The following is a 24,234-nucleotide window of genomic DNA, read 5'->3' on the forward strand; positions in this document are numbered from 1 at the left end:
TGCATATCCAGATAATTAAAGTTTTGAGTGGAACCACATACTGTACACTAAAAACCAGAGGTGGGTAGCGTACCCCAGGAATTGTACTTGAGTAAAAGAAGCACTACTTCATCATATTTGTACTCACATAAAAGTAAAAAGTAGCTTTTAGAGACATTACCCAAGCTAGAGTAAATAAGTAGTTTGTAAAAAGACTACTGAGTAACTGATCTACTCACTATAAAGGGTTGTTTTTGATACACAGCTGCCAATTTGGCCCTAAATCGAGGGTGTATTTGGTAGTTTTAGTTTTGGACTAAACATATATCTTTTAAGGGAAAAGACATAAAGCAAACACAAACAAGCAAACGCCCAAACAATGGTAAAGTGTTAAACCCCTCCCACACCGACCTAAGGCGCCGCTTGTTTCACCGACTGTAGAATGGTGCGCTGCCGATTTTTCCCGGCAGAACAACTAGAATGAAGATGTCTCACTCTGACAATATTTTTGGCAGTAAAACGCTAAGTAAATAGCCATACATCTCCCAATTGTCATTGGTAGTCAAATATATAGCCCTAAACAATGAATATGAATAATTAATATAAATAATTATTTAATTGCATTGTATTTTGTTTTAATTTACCTTATTTCCGTTGGTTTTCCATATTTGCAGAATATATCATCTATCTCCTTCTTATCAGAATAAAAATATATGTATATATCACAAGCATGTTTGCTTTGCTTTTTTATACTTTAAATCATTCTTGTTTATATTTCATCGAAATAAGTCACACTTTACTTCTGAAAGGTTTATCAATTTTGTTGTATGTCAGTGTGACTCCTCGACCACTTTTTAGGATCTTTGACCTACCGTGTCATTTTGGCGCCGAATATTCAGTTATTATATCTTTCTGTGGCGCGGGAGTTTGCGTTTTGTGTGTTCTTGTTGGAGCCCTACTATCCTTTAATTTGGTCAATTTTAATCTTATATTAAGTTAAGAAAGTGTTTAAAGGCAACATGCAGCGGAGCATCGCGTGAGTAATATTTTAATGGTTTTATCTAGATTAGATTTACGTCTTCCTAAAGATGCAAATTACAACGTGGCATGTGTTTGAACGTTTTTTTGTTTTGCTAAAAACAGCAAGTTTTTACTGATATAAGCACGATAGGAAGGCTTGTATTTGTGCCATTAGCTGATATTTTTAAGCTAGCGCTAGCATACATTAGCTAACTGAAGTTTGCTAACTCTTAAAGCGTATGAGAAAGTGAGATATGCTTCGGCTAAGTGCTCAGGGGCGATTATTTACTTAAAAAAAATCAATCGTTGAAACGAATTATTATTTTAAAGAAACCTAATGTTGTCAAGCTCTGTGATAAACCCTTAAACAAGCTGGTAACGCAGGAATCTTGAACCTAGCCAAACCTCAACTCGTTTTTTTTTTTTTTTTTTTTTTGTTTCCATAACAACGTAGCTCATAGTTGCTGAGTTACAGGAACATGCTATTGTCCTGTGCTTGTTTATTGAGGGTCTGTCTCATCTCACCCAAAAGGTAAATGTCGGAGAGAAAAAAGAGAAGTCGTCAATTAGCTTAAACACTTTCACATCCGGGATGGCCGAGAATAAACCCACTAAATCTTTCTTTATTTTTAACTTATTTTATAAGAATGTGAAAAATAAAAATAACGTGCATTTAATGTGCGAATGTGTGTTTGGAGATCTAGGTGGTACCCATCACTGATGTATATTTTAGGGTATTTATAGATCAGTTTAGTAGATGTAGACATGGCCTGAACTGATTGGATGGAAAGTCTTTAAAGCAGCTGTGGATTGTTGCCACATATTCTTAATTTGATTTATTTTTCGTCTATGCCATTAAACTGCTTTACTGATTGTTGATTTGATTATATGATTAAGCTAATCCTGCTGGTGGAAGGTCATTTTAAAAACTGCAGCTCAGTTTCAAATCTTTTCAGCCTCTAAAATGATTGCTCTCATGTTATCTCAACAGAGATCCTTCCTTAACTCTACAGAAGAAAATAATCCCCACATCATATTTTACTAATTTGCTATGTTTATTTCACCAAATGTCTGTTTTTCTTTAAACATGAGGCTGCCTTATATAGTTTTTATCTTATTTGACCACCGGAGCACCATCTTTCACATTTTTGCTGATCTCATGAACTCATTGCTTTTTTTTCTCTCCTGAAACTCTTCCTTAAAGAGCAAATGATTGGGGTCCTTTACTAACAGCTGTCCTGTCAGCAAATTTTCATACCCGAGCTGTAGCTCCTTAGATGCTATGGTCCTCTTGGCTACTACTTGGATAATTACTTTGCTAAGTTGTTTTGTAAATGTAGGCGCTACCATGTCTAGTCAGCTTTCTGATTGAACAGTGTCTTTACAGTTGTTCAAAACTTGTTAACGTGTTGTTAAGTTTAATGCCCCCTTCTAAAACTTCAAAGAAGTCTGTTAAACCTAAAGCTATTGGTAAATCGATTGTCGAATTAATGTATTCTTCTGTTTAAAACAGTTTTACAAATTGTTAAAATATGTAACCATCTTTCTCTGCTAGATCCTTCTTTCAGCCTAAGAGCAAAGTTAAGGACGTCCAGAAGAAAACTGCAGATGAACCAGTAAACAAGTAAGTTCTGTTTCCTCATTAAACCATCAATAATGAGATGCCACTGCTCCATCCAACTGTTTTATTTTTACACATGATAAACCCTTACAATCCAAAGAGCCATTTTCTCTCCAGTCCAATAAAAATAAATACAACTTATTTAGAGCTGGTAATGTAACAAAAGCAACTTATATTTGCTGAAAATTACCTACCCGTTGAATTATGACAGAATTTTTTAATAATGACATCCATTTTATTCTAATATTTTAGGATATTAAAATAAAACATAAGTTTTTTAAAAGTTAAGAGAATTGTCTTATACTGTATAGACATCATTTACATTATTTTTTATCACATTTAAAACTTTCTGAGGAACATTTTAGGGAAAAGTGCGTCCAGTGTGTTGCTTTATTGAAGTAGTAACAGTTTGGATTGAACGCTAAACCTAAACGATACACAGGACTAACTGGAAGTCACCAAAGTTTTAAGATGGGTTTTAAAAAACCCAGTTTATAACAAAATTCAGATATTAAATATTCACAATTGAAATATTTGCATAAAAATTCAGTATTTTTTTTTTAATTTTTTTTTAACTTGTTTTAGAAAGTAAAATAAATTCATCAAACGCAGAGTGAAGTATTTCAACCCTTTATTTCTGGTATGATTTCTTTAATAATAATGGCTTGCAGAAAGTCAAAACTCAAAATACATCATCTCAGACTATCAGAATGTTATAAAGATATTAGAAACTGATGATGTCACACCCCACATAGCTAATTAACCCACAACCCTTGCAAAGGTTTTCTGAGCCTCCATGTATCTGACTAAGGTAAGAGTCTTCTGCTGTCTCTGCCTGAATGGGACTTTCTCCTTCCACTTAACTTTCCAATAACATATATGGCATCTCTGAGAAGCCTCATGGTGCTGTACCATCCATCATTGGGTGGCTTATCACTCCTGTAAATAACATCGGTGGTTGTGCAGGCCACCAGAAACTTTCCAGTATTTTTTAAATGCATTGTAAAATGATTTCTTGCCATATTCTACATTTCAAGAACTACATTTCTGTGGTTGGTTGGTTGGCTGTACGCCTTAGTTATCCAAATTAACAGATAAACCTTTAAAAAGAAATGTCAATGAGTGCATTAAATATGTATAATAAAACATTTTTTTTAAGAGATACTGCAGCTGCATTGAAACTAGTCTATTGAACATGCACACAATTTACAACAGCCCTTTATTTCTTGTGATTTTTCTGAGCTATTATCATTAATATTTGTTGACTCATGCATTGAATTTTATTGATCCAAACTAACATTGTATTACACCGTCTAGAGCTGGGCAAATATTTGCATTTGCAATATAATTGCAGTTCAGGAATATGCAATTTTCAAATTGCAGAGGCTTTTTTAGTCACAATGCATTTAACAGGAGTGAGACACTTGATTTCTCCCAGTAATACGGTTAAAGTGGGTATGCTGTGGCATAGACGCGAATGAAGAGTTGCAGTTAGCACCTAGATCTATGCATTTTAGTAGAATTAGGAAGTTTTTCATTCAGATGTTACAGCAAAGTCCTGCAGCACTGGATTCTGGACAAGCAGGCTTTCAAGGTGATGGAAAAACTGAAACCCTGGAGTAAAAAATCAACACGGTTGGTGTTAGTGCAAAGCAAAATCACAATATTGGTTGAAAATAATCTCAATTTAGATTTTTGGTGAAATCGTAGAGCCCTAACACTGTCTGGGGAATAGCACTGATTTATAAAGGAGAAACGGCTTGTTTTCTAAAACCTCCTCACCATGTGGAACATCTGCAGTCATGGTGAAATGACAGCTCTCTGTAGATGTTTTTTTTTTAATTAGGGATCAGACGATGCCTTGAAAAAAAGATGAGATCTTCTCCAACTGCTTTGATGATGGTGTTCATTATCTCTATAGTGTGTAATCTGCAAAGCATGTATTAAAACTCCCTTTAATTGACTTGCTTTTATCTAATTATCCTCTCATCATGGCTGTGACCCCTCTTTTTTTTTTTTTATTACTCTTGCTCTAAATTTTATTGTTGTTTTTACTGTTTTCGCTGGTGACCCTATTTTCTAATCCAGCACTTCATCGTCATGTTGTTCAACACCTCTTCATAAACCAAGCATATTGTCTTGGTTATATAGCCTAACAGGGTGTCTTTGCGTCCTTCTAGGCCTGTGAAGAGCCCCCTGAAGGTGCAGAATGGCGTTCAGGAAGCAGATTCGCCTATCAAGAAGGTTACCAAGCGCAGCCGTCAACTCCTGGACAGCGACGAGGACGAGGCGCCGGTTGTAAAAGAACAAGGCGGCAAAGGAGCTACTGCTAAAACAGAGAAGGTAAAACAGACGATTTACTCAGTAATTAATCCAGTGGAGCTGAAGCTGCTGTAATGAAGAGCTCCCCTAGGCTTAGCATTGGCTTTTTGTTTATTTAGTGATGGGGGACATCTCTGTTACACATCACTGTCAATACGCTCCATATTGAAAAGACCTGATTATCAGCTTTGGCTGCCGTTCAACCACCTGTTATTTGATAAACACTCCTCTTAACCGCCCAGCTCACTTTGCGGGGTGACGTGTCTGCAATTATTCATTATTTGCTCTCAGAGGCAAGAGACCTTGATGGATATGCAAGGTTAGCCGGCGTGACCCACCTCTCCGCTTGTTTATGTGTGGCCAGCCGGTAATGATACATCCTCTCCTCCCCTGGTCTGTCGGCAGCCGAGCATCTCCAGTAGAGATAATGTCAGTCACTACCTGATAACTGCTTTTGTCTTCAATTTATCTGTTTGGTTGAATTTACAGGTGTCTAATTGCTCATCTGAAAAATCTTAAAGGGTGAATAAAATAAACGAGGAAAAAATTTATAGACCAGAAATGGGTTTTATAACTGTAATAAAACGAGGCTTTCAAGGGATTAAGTGGTTGTTGGAATATATATATAAAAAAAAAAGCTCTGATCCCTTACAGATTGCTTCTATCTTGCCTTGTTTGGTTGCACTTACATGTTTTAAAGAGATTTAAGTTCCAGAAAAACAAAATTATGTTCTTAGATGTTCCTTCCACACAGTGCTTGTGTTCTGTCTAGGGATGGGGATCGTTAATATTTATTGATATCGATACTCCTTATCGATCCGAGTCCTTATCGATACCTCTATCGATACTTTTCTGTTATTTGGTGGAAAGACGATGCAACAAAATTTTTTTAACAGAACTGGTATTGCTTTTATTGCTTAACAAGTGAGCATAACAAAAACGTTTCTAGCCTTCAATAAACATGGCTAATGTAATAGGCCACTTCGAAATCACATAAAACTAACTACAATATATTTTCACAATTGTTGGTTAATGTATTGTCTACTGTCACTTTTCATCATGTTTTTAGTGATTAGGAAAATATTTAACAGATAAATAATTGTATTTTAAATTAAATGTAATTTTTAATAAATGTTGGCATCAGTAGTTTAATTATATGTTCTAAAATAGTTAGAGCAATATACAACTGTATTACTCATGTTTCTCGCCAAAAACTAAATTTCCCGTTTTCTTTACGTTACACTTGAACGCATCATGATAACCTAATTGTCGTTTTACTAAGCCAATCTGAACACATCATCACGCAGCACGTCTGAAACTTTATTACAACACGGATTTCACAATTACTATTTTTAACTGACCGGACAAGCTACAAAGTCTGTGTGCGCGCTTACCAGTGGTACTCTGAGTGGATGATGAAGACGGGCCCGACTGTTGCCGCAGCCTGTTCAGCCATTCTCGAATCGCGAGCAAAGTTAAGTGCCAGACTTCACTTGTTTTACTTTTAATATCTGTTTCCTTACAATTTCATTCCAAAACATTGGTGGACATGCTGCAGTGATTGGATTGATTAGATTTAAATGCTGTGACGCGACTCGAGGGACACACAATTATGTTACAGGACCTCCGGGAGAAAAAAAAAAAACGACCAGACTCGATAGTGGTATCGATAAGCCCAAAAGTTATTGATTTTCGGGTTTTGAAAAAATTGGAACCGGGTCCTTGATGGAACCGGGTTTCGATCCCCATCCCTAGTTCTGTCAGATGAGCATACCCCATCAGACCAACATACCCTGCGTGTATCCCTTTAGTCATGTACAAAAAAACTATTCAATTACCTAATTTTAGTTTTTTTTTTTTTTAAGTATATGGTGATCTGACCTTAAATTGTGTATTTTTTTTTGTACGTGACTAAAGGGATACACGCCTATTGAGGTAGTTTAAAGTCTTTTTTTCCTACAGAACTAAAGGGATAAACGCAAATCTGACATGTTTCGCATTGACTATAGGTATGCTGATCTGACAGAACACCGGCCTTCTAGGAAAAAAAACTATTCCTTTAATTATGTCTAAAAAAAAAAAAGCCGCTCATCCATTCCTGGAAATAGTTTTCAGTTCAGGCACATTGGAGGGTTTCTAAGCATGAACGCGTGTTTGTGGTTTAATAGAAGCATCTTAATATGATTTAAATCCAGGCTCTGAGTAGGCCACTTTAGATGTTTGTTTTTTTTTTAGTTTATCCAACCAGCTGATTGCTTTGACTCATAATTGGTTTCCACTTATTAAAATGAGCAGAATCCAGACTCCTACCTCTATTTCCTTTCTGTCGCAGTGGTTTATTAGAGGTCTTTTTTTCATAACTGCTTAATGGAACAGATTTTTTTATGCATTAACTTTTACTACTTCCCCAATATGTGTTTTTTGTTGACATTTTGGTGAAGATGGTCATGAGTATCACACACTGAAACCCTGTTGCACATTATGGGAAATTGGAGCTGTTCTGAAATGTTCCTTAAAACGAAGCAGAGGTCTGCTATTTTTTTAATATAGACTAGGGCTGTAACTTATAATTATTTTGCTAATTAATTTAATTTGTCAAGAATTTTTTTGATTAATCGATTAATAATCAGATACCCAAAGGTTCCTTGAAGAAGATTTTTTTACGAAATGAAACCAGATAAAACTTTTCCACTTGAGAAGTTATGGATAGAAAATATTGATTGACGAAAAAGATTGGTTTTATCTTATTTGAAAAATGTTTTTATTTTTTATTTTGTACAATTTTGGTATAATTACCGCTCTAAGTGGGTTTCTCTGTCAGCTAAAGGCATGTTTTACTGTCTCTATACTCCAGGTAACGATTAATCAATTACCAAATTAGTTGATGATTATTTCAGTAATCAAATAATCCCGATTAATGAGATTAATAGTTTCAGCCCTAATGTGGACAGAAACCAGACTGAGTCCTCCTACCAGGCAGAAGAGCTCCTCTATGTGCGTTAAGGTCGAGTCCAGCCACCCTGTCTTGGAAGCTTCCTGGTTATAGATGCTCAGAGTATGATCATGTTATTTAGGTTAGGATCCATATCTTCTGCTCAGGATAGTTTGCTTAGTGTTGTTTGTACAGATTACTTTCTGGTCAGTCTGTCCAGATCCAGCGTACTGCCACATAGCACCTGAACAGAGTCGCCTTCTACCTGCAGGTAGTAGATCAGGGTTGAAATTTTTATCATCTCTGATCGTAAAGATTGATGGTATTATCTCTGATTCTCAAGATGGTTTCCTCCTGACCTGATGCAAACTTTTTTGGTGCACGCTGGAGATCATTTTCAGAAGCGCATCATTAGCAAAAAATAAAGATGAAAGCCGGTGGTTCCCAAAGCAGACACCCTGTATTCATATTGAGATAACCGATAACATACAGGGCCAGGAGATGAGGGGCATCCCGCCTGCCGCAGGAAAAAGCTCCACTTTCTGCTGAGAAACAGACTTGTCTTTTAGTTGAACAAGGTCGCGGTTAATCCAGGAAAAAAAAAAGGGTACACAAACAAACCCTCTTCAAACCTAATTTATTCCATTTTCCATTTTTTTTTTTAGGTTGAAAGGTTTCAAAATCAATTTGTAGTCAAATATTTTCCCTTTCTTTCCTTTTCTAATGCAGCTTTACCATTTCAGCTTTCTTTTCCTCCCGGTTTGGATTCTAATTGCATTTTAATGTGAGATAAACAACTCCGTTGCCTCCATCAGGGTCATGTTGATCAGCAGGGCCTTACTTTTCTCCCTGTAAGCAGCAGCTAAATTGGCGTCATGTCTTATTACCAGTTTCAAAGGTGTGTTTGTGAAAACAACAGTTCATGTGAAAATAACCCCGGAACAAGTCATTATTAAAACAGAGGCATAATTAGAAGAGGTTAAGAGGTGGTTTCCAGACTGCAAGCTAAAGTTTTATTTGTTTTTTTTTAACCCTCTTATCTATGAATTGTTTTCTTACTTTCTCTGTCATCACAAAAAATCTCTAAACAGAGGATTTAGAAAAATAACCTTCTGAATAGTTTTGCTTTATAGATCCAGCATTTTCTTGTGATGCTTAATTCATTAAAACTACCAGCTGTGTGTTTTTGGAGGCTGTTTGAAACGACTCTGTGGCGTCTCCGAAGGACGACTAATATCTGATCTGAATACACTTTGTGCATTGGCTTGTTTTCCTGGCTTAATCCCCCCCCAGGTAGAAAATTGGGTCATCTGCAGAGAAGCTTTTGCATTAAATATGCCCTCAGTCCTTGTACCCTTACAGTAAATCAGATTTTTCTTTTTTTCTGAAGTCGGATATTATACAGGCACCTGTTTGTTGTTGCGCTCTGCCTGCACAGAAACAAATTACACATCATAAGCTGCGGTAGGGCCCGCTGGAGCCTGTTTACCAGTGCAGATAATATTTGCATCACACTCTTTGCAAACAAATGCGCCTGGGTCTTAAAAATTCACAATGTGGGTTGCACAAAGCATCTTGCACAAAAATACTTATTTCTACTGCCTGATAGTGTATGTTGTTTTCTGTTTTTCCATTCCTCTTTATGTTGTTTAAAATTGATTGCATTACATGAAATGATGTAGAAGTTTCTTGCAGCTTTAGATGCATGTATGGGATTGTTGGTCTTTGCAGCATTTAAAGTCATCTTACTTTTTAAAGTTGTAATGCTTGCTTATCCTTTTGTTTTCAGGTGGACGATGTGTTTAAGGCTGTTCCCACCCCACTGTCTCCGACACCAGCTCTATCTACGCCTGTAACCCCAGCAACCCCAGCAACTCCAGCCTCCTCTGCTTCTCCAGGGACGCCCAGCACTCCCAGTTCAATCTCCCCTTCTGGAATTGTGAAGCGCAAAACAGGTCGGTATCCAATCTGTGTTTCCTTTCATGATATTTATATATATGTGTACATGGATTATATTTATACTCAACACATTTATACATGTTTCTCTGTAATCATATTTATGCATATCCATTCAGTCACTCATTTGCTGAATGCAACTTCAGTTTTAATACATCTCTTCAATTGCTTGAGGACTGTTTAATTAAGACACTAAAAATACATTTTCTATCAATGATATTGAGTTAGGTCTTTGTACATTTCTTCATAAATTACTCTCATTCAATAACAACCCTTGTTAAAAACAGCTGTTATAGAGTTTCCCATGCTGGTTGAAATAAATTTGCTCTAAAAAAAAAAGAGAAATGAGTTGATTGTTGAGTTCAACCTGCTCATGTTGATAATAATAATAATAATTGAACTTTATTGATCTCACGTTGGAGAAATTTACCTCTGAATTTAACCCATCTCCTTGGGGAGCAGTGGGCTGCCATCGTATGGCGCCCATGAAGCAATCGGGGGTTAAGGGACTTGCTCAGGAACCCAGAGTGGAGGCTGTGGGATTCAGGCTCGAACTCACAACCTCAGGATTCCAAGCCCTATGCCCTAACCACTACGCTGCCACTCCCCTTGATGAAGTTTAATGTCATCAGGTGATCTTGCATAATTCATGTAAGCCTTTAAATAAAAAACAGAAGTAAATGCTGTTGGTTGTGGAGGTTATGGGTCAAATATGCTGGACAATGTTGATTTAGAGTGATGGAATCATTATACACTGGAAAATTATCTAGGAATAAGTAACAAATATCTTAAATTAATTGTATTTACCCTTAATTTGAGTAGGTAAACGAGATAATTTGCCAATGGAATGAGTATTTTTACTCTTAAAATAAGATATTTAGATAAATTGAACTTGAAATAAGACAAAGCAATTGCGTTTTCTTATTTTAAATGTAAATTGTCTTGTTCCATTAGCAAAATGTATCTTTTACCTAGAACAAATGCACTTATTTTAAGAAAAAATTACTTATCTACATTTTGAATTTTTCCAGTGTACATTTGGATTCTGATTGGTGGCTGAGTGCATTTCTAGCTGTACTGGGGGCCGCTGCAGCCTGCTACCTTCCACTCGACTAGACCTGTTGCTCCTTGCAGAATAAGATCGGAGGACAAACGGCCTGTTTTTGTTTCCTTAGACAATTCTGCCATAATTTACAGCTATAAATTTATACTACTTATCAGTCTTTATTTGTAATTCACACTGACACAAATAGGAGATTAGTATCCTTATAAGTGCTCTACGTGGAAAAACTTTTTTTTTTTCATCATTATAAAAGAAGTTTAGCCAGGATGTCTGTCCAGATGTCTCTGTGTCAATCAATTTATATTGGGGCTGAAATTATCCATCCAGATTAGGGATGCACGATATTGGGATTTTGGCCGATATCCCGATATTTTAAAACTCATGTAGCCGATAACCGATATCGATACCGATGTTAAAGCTGGACAAAAATAAGTAGTCATTGAAAATAGCAGTTTTGTTATCCATTTCTGACACTTTGAAAAATAATAAACTCAAATATATTTTCATATGCTGATATCAAATTGATTTTTAAAAACGCGGTATCGATCTATTTTACTTTTAAAATCTCGTGAAATTTCATCGTTCTGTTACAAACTCTTGTGATATTTTGCAAATTCTTGTGAGATTTTGTTAGTAAAATAGATCGATACCGCGTCAATATATCAACATATAAAAATATAGCAACATTTCGTGAATTTTCGGGGGATTTCGTAGCATAACTATGACATATAGCAATATTTCATTAGTAAAAGAGATTGATATGGTGTTTTTAAATGGCAATATATCAGCATATGAAGATATTGTGATATTTTAATGTATCAATATTTTTCCCTCGTCTTTTGAAGTTTTTAAGTCTGTAAAAAATAAGTTTTTGAGGAAGAAGTAGTATTTTTTATCGGCCGATGTCCGATATTCAGTTTTAAGGCCGATACAGGCCGATACCGATAGGGGGCCGATTATATCGTGCATCCCTAATCCAGATTATTGAAATAATCATCAATTAATTTAGTTGATTATTTAACTGGAGTATAGAGACTCTAAAACATGTCTTTAGCTGATAGAGCAACCAACTTAGTGCAGTAATTATACCAAAATTATAAAATAATATATATTCATTTTGCATTTAAGATAAAAATAAGTATTTAGTCTGTCAATACGCTCTATCCAGAACTTCTCTAATTTCACCTGGTTTAATTTCTTATAAAGTTTTCTGTAACGAACCTTTGGCTATCTGATTATTAATCGATATTAATCAAAAAAAATGATTGACAGATTAATCGATGTGTAAAATAATCGTAGCTTCTTAATAATTGCAGCCCTAATTTTTATATTATCATTTATGTACTTTTGATAGTGGACTGATGGAGACATTTATATTGGTGCCTCAGTCCTCTTTTATAGGGTCTTTTTATGAAAATCAAACACAAAGTAGCAGATAATTCAAATTAAAGTGGGAAATTATGTTTGAATAAAATAAGCTGCCTTTATTCTGATACCCCTAAATAAAACCCAAAGCGAGCGTCTGCTTTCAGAAGTTACTTAAGTAGTAAACGGAGCTATGAGACGAATCCTTCTTCGTGTAAATCAATGTCAGAATCAATCCTTCTGTTCTGGGAAGGCCTCAGGGGTTTACTAGAGAGCTTTATCGAGCAAATATCAAGAAGACCAAGAAGCACAGCAGCAGTTTAAAGCAGGTTAGCTTCTAAAACAATATCCTTAGCTTTCAAAATCCCACTAAGAAATATTTACTGCATGATCTAAAACAGGAAAAACACGGTGAAACTGACACTGGTGGAAGAGTGGGCAGAGAAAACAGCATCAACTTTGCTGTTTGTAGGGCTGAAACAGACCACTTGTTCAAATGTTAACTATTTTAGTAATTAAATAATCTTTAATTAATATACAAACTAAAATCTTTGCTGAAAGAAAAAAACAACCCGGAGGAGAAAATTAAACCCAAAATGCACAGCAGATCTGCTCCATTCAGAACCCCTCAAATAAAGTTGTTTTAGCTTCAATTGATTTAAATTCTAAATAAGAAATATTCTCAGATTTTAAAAAACACATTTTCCATCCAATTTGTTAATTAAAGATGATGGATTGATTGATCTGTTAGCAATTTTGTTGTTGGTTGCAGCCTAAGTTTGGAACACGACGGGCAGGGGACAGAAATTCATCAAAAAAAAAAAAAAAAATAGCTCGAACTTTCTCTGTCCCCAAATAACGCAGTACTTCCCCTTTAAATGTTGATGTTGTTGCGTGTTGCATTTAACTTGAGGAAAGACATGAAAAACTAGCCAAGTTTGATGGGAAGATGGATGGAGTTATGTAGAGAGAAATGCAAACAGAAAATCCGTTTGATGCTCCTAGACTGGGATGGACGGTCGGCTTCCAGCACCAGAAGGAACCTGAATGTGTAGGCACACCTATGACGTAGGGTTGTCACGATACTAAACTTTTCAACTCGATACCGATACTAAGGAAAATACTCGATACTCGATACCATTTTCGATACCACAAGGATAAACACAAAGACTCCAAAATTCTACAGAAATATTTTCATTAATAAATAAAATACAATAAATAAATACAATAAACAATAAGAACAATATTTTGAGGTTGTTTGCTGTGCACAATATTAAGCAAGCTTGATTAAAAAAACTAAAATTAAAATTAAGTGTTCCTTCCTTGGCTATGCTTTGCACACATAACAATGACACTAGCCAAACTGGTTAAGAAATAAAGCACTGTAGCACTGTATCGATACTTTTAAAAACGAGTATTGTATCCGGATACAACATTTTGGTATCGATACTTTTTTGATTCTCGATACTTTTGACAACCCTACTATGACGACGTGATTAAACTCAAAGAGCATTATGCAATAAGATTGGTCCAGTGGAAGTTCTGAATTTGAATTTAAATTGTAACCTTTGACCTAAGTGGCGTTAAAGCCTCCCAGAAATGTCGACCTGTTGATGACGGAGAGTGAAACCACATCTCTGAACCGTCAACCAAACTTCAGCTTGGTGGAACTTTGAACCCGACAGGTTATTGGACATTTCTTTCCTCCTCCAGCTGCTCGACTCGATCACTCGTTAGCAGCAGCCTAATGAGAGCCAATAGTCATCGTTTCATATTGACAGGAGAAACAAGACATTAATCTCAAACCGCATTCATTAAAGGTTTGTTGAACAGAAGGAGCTTACCAGGCTCTGGACTGTTTTTGTTTCATTTATTCTTTGCCTCCCTGGACCGTCTCTCATTGACAACCTTTAGGCACGATGGTGTTTCCCATTAATCCTATCTGCTGAATCACAACCTCCCCCTCCAGCTTTTATCATTTATTTCTGCAAGTATTTGCATTATGATAATAATGTTATTACTGATGCGTTGTTCTTGCAATGTTTTCTTTCTGCTGACTGGACCGAACCAGCAGAGTGTTGCTGTCCTGTTATTGCTGCTGATTTTTTTTTTTTTACTGATTCAGTTGGTTCCCTTCTGAAGTTTTCCTTCCTGAATAGCTTAAAGATGTATATAGGGATTATTTTTTGAAAGCCTTTGTTAGCAAATGATGATTTAAACATTCAACGACAGGGGAGTCGTAGTTGTATCTGCTTCATTGTTTGTATTAAATTAGGGCTGCAACAACGAATCGATAAAATCGATAAAAATCGACTTTTAAAAGCGCTGGCAACGAATTTAATCATCGATTAGTTGTGTCGCGCGATTAATGCGTCATCCGCCGCCGCCGTCATCCCGGGGAAGAAAAAAAATATGGCGGAGCGAGTCAGCGCCGCAGTTGCAGTGTTGCCAACTCAGCGACTTTTCAGACCCCTCCAGCGACTATTTTTTTAAAAAGCGACTAGCAACAAATCTGGCGACTTTTTACGGTGTCACTGGCGGCTTTTGGAGACTCTTTCGTGAAAGCATGTATCGTTCCTACTCTTGTCCTCCAGCGGCAGCTGCTGCCGTGGGGCGCCTCCCCCATCCCAACCCCGTTCTCCCTCTCCCACAGAATCCCTCTCAGCGCTGCAGTCCGAGCCGCAGGATTTTAGTGAGGAGTTTACCCTCAGCGTCCAGACTGCAAATGAAGCGCGCATGCCCCGGGATTGACGGCGCAAATTGATCACAATAATTAAAATAGCCTGCGCTTTGTAAAGTGAAAAAAGTCGTAACATGCAACTTTAGTAAAAACAAATGAACATGGCACGGAAGCACCACTGTTATGACGCAGCACCTGAAAAGAAAACACGTTGGAGCCTTCGATGGCAGTGAAGAGAGCTGATCAGCAGGATGTGTAACCATGTTTGTTTGGTTTTAAAGTGGGGAAACGTTACGTTAGTTTCTCAGGTAGCTCATCTGATGCTTTCCTTACCGTGTTAGTAGGTTACAGACAGTGATGAGGTTGGCTACTTATTTTACTTTTAATTTCATTTGAATTAGCTTAAGCAGCGTTTACATTTACTTTATAAATAAATTAATTTGCAAATTATGAGGGCAAGGCTTTTAAAGTTTAAATCTTCTGGCAAAGATAAAGTAAAGAAGATCCTGCAATTTATGGAAGTAAAGCATAAAATCCAGCAAGATCAGTAATATGTCAATTAATTATCTGCCACATTCCCATGTAAATATCTGTCTTTGGAGGATGTGTTTTTTTTAACACCCCTAGTTCTCTCATTTTTATTCCAAATACAATTTATAATTTGAATCACAGGGCTATTTTTATCTCTATGGTTCAGTATTTTCTCCAGTAGCAACTTTAACTGCTATACTTTCCTGTCTTAAAAGGCAGAACTCTTCTAGTCTAAAAAAACCTCATTTGTTGAAATGGGGGGGCCTATTGTTTGAACCCCTTAGGGGCTTTAAAAAACAAAAATGCCTGTCTCTTTTTGCGCTTTATGAAACAAAGTACCCTATTTTTTGTGGATGTACAGCTACATTTCTCATGTAAGTTTGCGTAGTTTTAACACAAACATTTATTTTTCATATTGCACCAGTACAGTTAATGAGCAACCTGTACTTGTGTGCTTGTTTGTTCTGTCTAAAATGTTTATTTTGGAATAAAGAGGTTAATATAAAAAAAATATTTTGTGTCCGATTCATCGATTAATCGAAAAAATAATCGGCCGATTCATCGATTTTCAAAATAATCGTTAGTTGCAGCCCTATATTAAATATAGGTCGGAAAGGATCTTTTTGCGTGCATTATTCCTTATAAATAAATTATAAATTCAAAATAGACATTTGCCAAAAACCAATCAAACATATACTAAGTTATTACACCAGTATATTTATATGGATGCCAACAACAAAAAACATTATAAAAACACTTTACAAAGCCAAAACGTAATTTCATCTACAGGTTTATTTTTTGTGCATAAATCTTGCCCTTCTGAGGCTTTGTAAAGATAGATCTGTGTTTAAAATGGTCCAATATTGTGTCACAAACCTGAAAAAAATAATGTACCAGTTTAATAATGGAGAAGCTATTAGTCAGCTTCATATTTTTTAATATATAAAAACTATTTTCTGAGAATGTGTTGTTTTTTTTTAAGAGCAACTATGCCAATTAACAAACGGCTAGAAAAGGTACGCTATATTATGTGAATACCATGTGAATCCCAGATTGCTCAATCAATTCAATTCAGTTTGCTTCTATAGCGCCAATTCACATCACATGTCATCTCAAGGCGCTTTATGGTTCACCAGGTCATGCAGCGAAATTGATTCAAAGTTTTCTATCTAAGGAAAACCAGTTGATTGCATCGACTCATTGACTCGAAGGCAATCCCTCTCAATAAGCATGCTTGTAGCGACAGTGGAGAGGAAAAACATTCTTCTTTGCCTTTTCTAAAAAGTGCTTTAAATCAGTCCTACCTGTCTTTATCCATGCTGGATCAGAGCCTGACTTATGAAAATGGAATCAGACAGTCAAGGCAACAGAATAAAGCGCTAGCATCGCTGCATGCAGTTAGCTAGGTACTGAAAAAGGATGTTTCTTGCGTAATTTCTCTCTCTCTGTATGTTATCGGTTATCTCAAGATAATTCTCTCTCCTCTCCTAAACCTTTCTATTGCAGAGGAGCTACTGTGCATGTACAACTTTTAACCAGAGTCAATGGGCAAAGATTTTTGCACCCAATCTGATGAAAAATGACATGACGCTAGTCATCTAAAAAATATACATGCATATATTTTTAAATATTTCACATATTAATTTAAGATTAAATAAAAAAAAAAAATATATATATATATATTTTTATGTCTTAATCAGGGTCACTGGGTGGGTGGGGCGGCACGCTCTATTGGCCAGCCGCCACTGCCAGCAAGGCAAGCTTTTTGGCAGAAAATGTATGCTCCTTACAGCTTTTATAGCACTTCAGCTTTGTTTTCATTAAGGAAAGCAGCTCTCTACTTTATAATCCTTGTTTTTTTCTGCTCATTCTCTTTGGTGGCTGCACTGTTTGCTCTCAGCGTTCGATGCTTCCCCCCCCCGATAACAGGCGTGCCTGCCACCATCACAGCCGAGGAAGCCATCGCAATAAAGCAACACACTAATTTGACCTGAAATTGCATTCTTAATGTCCCGGGTTAATGCTTTCATTATGATATCTGGAAGAAAAACAACAACGAAGGTGCTACCTTTGGTAGGATCTTAACAAGAAGCAAAACAGAGGCAGATGTGGAACGAAAACCAAAATTGCCCCTAAGCACTTCTGTTGCATACAATTATAGAGGAAATTACACTGGAACTGCAAGCTGCTTGGCTGCATAATATCTTTCTGGGTGGAATTAGTGTTTTCATTACCAAAGTACGTATCTGTGACTCTCTCCTTTTTTGTTGGTCTACATTTGCAGTAAGAGAGTCGTCCTGGTTTTTTTTCCATCCCTACAATTCTCTCTGTTTAATCATAGCATAATTTCATCTGGGAACCCCTTCACTTCATTATATTTTTTTTTTTTTTTGTCTCTCTCTTAATTTAATTCCTCTCCTGATGTGTGCAGCGAGGAAGATGTTCCCCAAGAGGAAGCTGGATGAGAGCGAGAGCGGCAGCGGGAGTCGGAAAGGGGAGTCTGAGGTTGTGGAGGAGCAGGGTCAGCAAAACAAACGACCCCGTGTGGAGAGCAGTGTCAGTAGCGCAGGTACGCTTTCCTCCTCTGCAGCCAGTCTGATAACAGAGGTCACATCCTGTGCAGGTCTGAAAGGCCCAGGTGTGCAAGAAAAGTGGGGAACAAAAAAAGCAACACATTGTAGTGCTTTATTAAAAACTTTGTCCATATAATCATTATTTTGACTGACACTATTAAACTACAATCAAAATGTGTTATGGTTATATTAGCTGTGATGGAATAAGAGAAGGTAGAGCATATGTGTTATGTTTTGTTTTTTTTAATAGATTGAAGGGCAGTTATTGCTTTGTTTTGTCTGGTTTAATTTCTTAAAGGTCTTCTTTTTGCTAACTGATTAATTGATTGATAAAAAAGATAATCGTCAGATTAATCGATTTGCAAAATAATCGTTTGCAGCCCCATTCTAAAGCCTTTGAAGTTGTTTAGAAAGGCATCTTCACAGCATGATGCTGCCACCTCTATGCCTGATAGCTTCAGGCCGATAGGGGGTGCTAGTTTTCCTCTAAAGCAGAGCGTTTCCTGTTTAGGTGACTTGGCTTTGGTGTCACCTGGCCAGAGCACTTCTTGTTGTTTTCCCTGCATACCTTGTGCTTTATATGATTTAGAGTATTGGGTTTTTAAAAAACTTTCATCTTGCTATCCTACCTTACAATGAAGGTTTGTAAAGTCCACTAACGGTTGCGCTATCCACATTTGAACCTCAGCAGGTCCTTCTGATTAATGCTGTTCTTTCCTCGGCTATTTCACGTGATCGATCAGTCTGTTTTCAGTATTATTCTAAGTTCGACATATTGCCTTAACAAAGAGTCTTGCTTTTAACTTTGCCTAACATTTCTACTGAGTGGGGTTGAAACAATTAATTGGAATAATCGGTTATTAAATGAATCGTTAAAGGCACACTATGCAACATTTTTCAGTTAATTAATGTGTTCCATAACGTTATGGATGATTAAATGAGTCATTTCAGGTTGAACAAAGGTATTCTCGGCCGCCCTGGTGGTCTGTGGGGGAAATACTGCACTTGCAATTGCAGGAGCACCGACCCGCACTCACAGGCTCAGAAGTCTCGTGAGAGTCAGTCTTGCTTTACGGCGAGAACTGCTAGACGCCCCAGTTAAAAGCATTCTCGTTGCTAGCACAGTGGCAATCTTTGTGCAGTTATGCTACGTTCACGCAGCAAAAGCAGCAAAATCGCGTCTGCTGCTTCCTTTTTGCTGCTTGTACCAGTTAGTTCTGACACGCGGCTGAAGCAGCTTTGCTCCTCTGGCTGCGCGGTGCAAAAGTGTGTCTGACGCGCGTTGGACGGAGCTTCACTATCCTTTCTCTGCCTTGCAGCTATATTTGCTGTGATCAGTGGGAATAAAGTAGTTTTAATATGTTTTTAAGTGAGAAAATACACCTGAAAACGTAATCAGTGCAGTCAGTTCATTCAGATTATTATCATGCCTTCCATATTTTTTCTGTCGGAGCCGCTCAGACCCCCACATACCAGGTATGCGCCGACAGCAGGGATCCCGTCATCAGCAGCCTCTGGACGGGTTGCCTCCTCTTTCACCTGGTTTAACTTTGCTAAAAATCTTATTTAAGGAACCTTTTACTATCCGATTATGAATCGTTTAATCGAGAAAATAATAATCAAAAGATTAAACAATTTGCAAAATAATTGTTAGTTGCAGCCCAACTGCTGAGTTCCACCTTCTCCATGTTGTTCTCAAAGCAGCACTGTATAACTTTAGGCCAAAGCTTTACCTTAATTTGAGATATATTAAATGTTTTGTCAAGTAAAAATTCAGCACTTGTATGGACTTCATTTCTTTTAAACTTTCCTATGTGAATTGGGTCAGTCAGTGAACGAGTCAGACATATTTTTGTTCCCTGTAGGATTTAATCTAAAGGGATGAATGTTACCTCGTCTTTACAAGTGACTCCATGCCTCAGTCTGCTGGTCTAAATTGGTCTGCGTTAAAATCCGATCAGATCATTATTTAGGGCGGCCAGATATTTATTCAGGTCGCCTTAAAAAATGTAACTATGGTACTGAAAGTACTTTCTTTTTATCCTTAACCCCTTATAGAGCACTCGGTTTAATACTTTGAAAATTAAAATTTAAAGCCAATAGTGTTATTGGAATCTAGGACAACACCTTATTACTTTTGGAACATTTGAAAATGTGAATAATTTGAACTAGAAACGCCAACTTGCCCAAATATATTAAGAAAAATAAAAGTACTTCTTTAAGAAATCCATAAAAAACACTCAGAGTGAAAGAAACAAATTTTTTTTGGTACAAAATAACCTTAGAGCCATTAATGCTGATACTGGCACTTGCATTTTTTTTAGTTTATAAGCCTAAATTTCATTGTTAACTAGTCTTATTAGCTTTTTACCTTTTTTTTCTTTACTTAACTTTTTTTCACCTTCATTTCCAGTAGGTAATATATCATTCAAGGGCTCATCTAATTGGTCAAATGCCAAAATAAGATGTACAGCCATGTAGCAGGATCTTTGCTGGATGGCTGGATATAGAGCAGGGGTGTCAAACTGGTTCCAGAAAGGGCCGTGTGGCTGCAGGTTTTCTTTCCAACCAAGCAATAGCACACCAGACTCCAGTCATCTCATCAAGTCATCATGTTCAGATTGGACTCACTTGAGGAGATGACTGGAGTCTGGTGTGCTAATGCTTGGTTGGAAAGAAAACCTGCAGCCTCACGGCCCTTTCTGGAACCAGTTTGACACCCCTGATATAGAGCTTTTGCTTCTAGACCTCACTGAGAGATGGAGGGGACTCCATTTGTAAGGGGTATGCAGGGATCATAAACGGTAACTTGTCCAAATTTAAGGACTTTTTCAGGACTTTTTCTGAAGAATTTGATGCGTTTTACATTCTCTCCATTAAAACATTTGTCCAACTTCATCATCGGACTTGCTGAGAGCAGTCTGGGAAAATATAATCACACATTATGTATCTGCATTTTAGTAGTCTGTAGGTTATGCACTATGTACTAAGTACAATAAAACACAAACATAAATCTCATATTACTAAATTTATAGAAAAATCCAAAGCCTAAAAACATAACTGTGGGAAAGTAGCATAGTAACCCATTTCTGAGACAGATTGGAAAAAGAGGAGTGAAAAAACAAGGATGAAAACTCATTTTTTCCCTCAAAAAGTAATTTTAACCTCTAACACAATGTAGTTTAGTATGCTTATTATGATTAGGGAGAGAAAAAAAAAATCCCAGAAATTTATTTTTGGTTGAGCCTGTGCAAAAAAACTGATGGTATGGCTTGGTGAATGACAAATTTGTCAGTTTGTAGCCACTTGTTTTCATTTATACTGCTTTTTAAAACGTCCAGATTGTGATTTCAAAGTCTGTTTTAGAAAACATGCATCTTTTTCTTTCCACTTCAATATTATGCTCTGTGTGTAGCTCTGGTTCATAATAGCCCAATTTAAATAAAATAAACATTTAATTGCTGATTGTAAGGTGACAAAACGATCAAGGGTAGAGAATACTTTCACAAAGACCGTATCGTTAAATTGAAACAGAAAAACGGGTATCAGAATTCTTGCATGAAATGTTTTACCATTGGTGTTTCTTTTATCTACACTTACAAGCTTATGCAGCCATCCATGAGAAAGTAATTGGATGCCCTAATTGACTAGGCAATCAAAAGTAAAATTGCATTGGAGAATTCATCAGATTGTAATAGTTAAAACTGTGTTTATTTTGCTTACATCTCTGGGATGTGTTACGGGTAAATGTAGAACAGGCTGGGCTGATAGAAGAAGCATTTAAAAGCCACATTGAGCTTCTGAATGAAGAAAAAACAACAAGAGGATTAATGATGAGTCAAATCATCCTGTGCTTTTCTTTCTAATAGCAAAATTATATATTTTTTTTCTTTAATTCAGAATAAAACCACATGTTAATAGAAAAACATGCCCACGATACCCAAGACCTGCAAATGAAGACTAAAACATTGCGAGTAATCACTTTTTATCTTTTAATTTACTGGTGTTTATGTGGGACAATCCCCTCACCAAGGCTCATAAAGGATAAGAGGAATTAAGAAGCTTCCTCGGGGTAATTTTTGTTTTTGCTGCTTTTATACTAGAATAGGAATAGTGAGGAACGATAACAACCAAGCAGTTGTTAGCAGATGATTAAACATTATGTTTTAAATCCATTTTATGTGGACTTAATGCCTAAAGATGAATTGGACTGTTTTTGTTTTTTCTCATATCACATTAAATCTTGTGCTTCAGTGCCTGCCCATTGCTTTCTGCTTTAAAACCATTGTGGAAACCACTTCTCCTGCATTTAATAGCTTTGCTGGCCTTGCTATGCCAGAGTTTGCCCACTTAGATGGTAGCTAAGATGATTAAAAATGGAGAAAAGTGTGTGCACGCGCGAGGAGGGGGCGGGTGTTCAAATTAATCCCATGTTGGCGCTTTTTGGTCTCCAAATTCTTTGTTCCTTTTTCCTGGAAATAAATGCTTTCCACATTGCAGGCCTTTATTTTTTTTTCTTTGATTTGTGTATTTTTGTTTTTATGGCCTAATCTTGCAGCTGCTGGAATATTACTTGCAATGCATCAGCTTTTAGATATGGCTGAATTTAGTTGTTAAATCTGTATTTGTTGGAGCTTGGCAGGAATAGGCCCCTTTTTTTTGTGTTTTTGTTTTAAGACGATGTTTGAAAATCTGTGAACCTAATCACCAGCTGTGTTTGGCACGATCTGATTTAGACAATAGGTTTTCAAAATTAAGATTTCCTTTTTAAACATAGTGAAATGTTGCCAGTTGTGGGAGTCAAACTTTTGTAGCACTGACCTCTTTCATCTTCTGTGACCTTCTTTCCCTCCTACAGTAGATATATATAAAAAAAAGTTTAAATAAACCTGTTATAATCCAATATTTCTGTGATGATAAAACTTCCAAAATGAGCTACCTGTGATCGTCATTAAAACTAAAAATAAATTTGAAAAACATAAACAAAAAGCTGCTATAATGTGGTAAATGAATACCTGGTTTTATCGTCTTCTTTATCTTTATCTCGTCTTTTTTTGGAAGCAATCCTTCGTTTAATTATAGTGAATATGAATATTGACTCATGCTATGAATGTTTCACAATTTGACCGTGAACTCAACATCAAAAATCCACATAAATAGTTTATTCCCGCTGTTTCACATGGTTCTAATTATCTGCTGGAAAAGGGTAGCAAAGCAGAGATCGGAATAAAAGCTCTTTTACAAAACTATGCAAATTACTTACGACCAAACTACTCTCCCTTTGACAAAGCAGTGATAATAAAGTCCATTATCATTTTCCCACTTTATCTGCTCGCCTTAAACCAGAGCGTTTTTAATGAAGACAGGCTGAAATCCCTCAATCAGGCTGACCTTGCTCTAAAAGTCCCATTTAAACGGCTCTTCTTTATCACCTTTCCTTGATTCAAAGTGGTTTTCCTGTCAGTCTGATAATCCAACACCGGCCACTGAAAACTCTTTCTGGTCTCTTTTCATTTCTAAAGGTTTGGTCAACTTAACCTTAGCTGGTGAAACAAACCTGGAGATTTCCTCATGGCTGGATGAATATTATTTTTAGCTGTTAAGACTAATATCCAGCAAATCACGGGCAGACAGCAAGTGGTTGCTATGGAAATGTATCTGCGATAATTAATTATATTTTCACTTTCGACACTGCATGCAGCACAAAGTGTGATGCATGATATATTTTTATGTAGCCCCCTTTTACCTGTAATATTTTTTTTAACGCTAGGGTTAAGGTCAAAGTAAACTAGCAAAAACTTAAATGTTAAGAGCATCCTACTAGGACTTTTGGGCTGTTTTTTTTTTTTTTTTAAATCAGACTCCTTACAACTGAAAGATGGGAAGCACCCAAAAGGTCTGTTTAGTGAAATGAGGTTGTAGGTTAATGCATGCATAAGCTACAAAGGTATTTTAGCATTTTACATTTTATTAAGTATTTTTATTTTTTCCATTATGCAGGAAATGTTAGCTTTAAAAGTAATAACAAAATAGTTTATTTGGTCATAGAATCCTATATATTTTTTAAACCCCCTAGTAAATGTTCCCAGACCTACTGTTAGCTGGAACTTTTTCCTTACTAAACTCAAATTATTGATCATTTGCTATTACTTTAGTGAGCCATGATCTACACAGCCAATTTTTAATCAGCTG

The 24,234-nt window shown here is 36.5% G+C and overlaps 1 protein-coding gene across 1 annotated transcript in view; it reads left to right on the forward strand.

The window, feature by feature from the left end:
- The first annotated feature begins 856 nt into the window (after positions 1-856).
- Positions 857-24,234, forward strand: part of lig1 (ligase I, DNA, ATP-dependent) — a 107,418-nt gene continuing 84,040 nt past the window's right edge. The window contains exons 1-5 of the mRNA XM_038279207.1: positions 857-1,015; positions 2,555-2,623; positions 4,801-4,963; positions 9,664-9,829; positions 17,901-18,038. Coding sequence (XP_038135135.1) covers positions 999-1,015; positions 2,555-2,623; positions 4,801-4,963; positions 9,664-9,829; positions 17,901-18,038 — 553 coding nt within the window. The 5' untranslated portion in view covers positions 857-998. The remainder of the gene's footprint in view (positions 1,016-2,554; positions 2,624-4,800; positions 4,964-9,663; positions 9,830-17,900; positions 18,039-24,234) is intronic.

This window comes from Cyprinodon tularosa, unplaced genomic scaffold (assembly GCF_016077235.1).
Source record: "Cyprinodon tularosa strain WSP-4 unplaced genomic scaffold, ASM1607723v1 ctg102, whole genome shotgun sequence".
Classification (NCBI taxonomy): domain Eukaryota; kingdom Metazoa; phylum Chordata; class Actinopteri; order Cyprinodontiformes; family Cyprinodontidae; genus Cyprinodon; species Cyprinodon tularosa.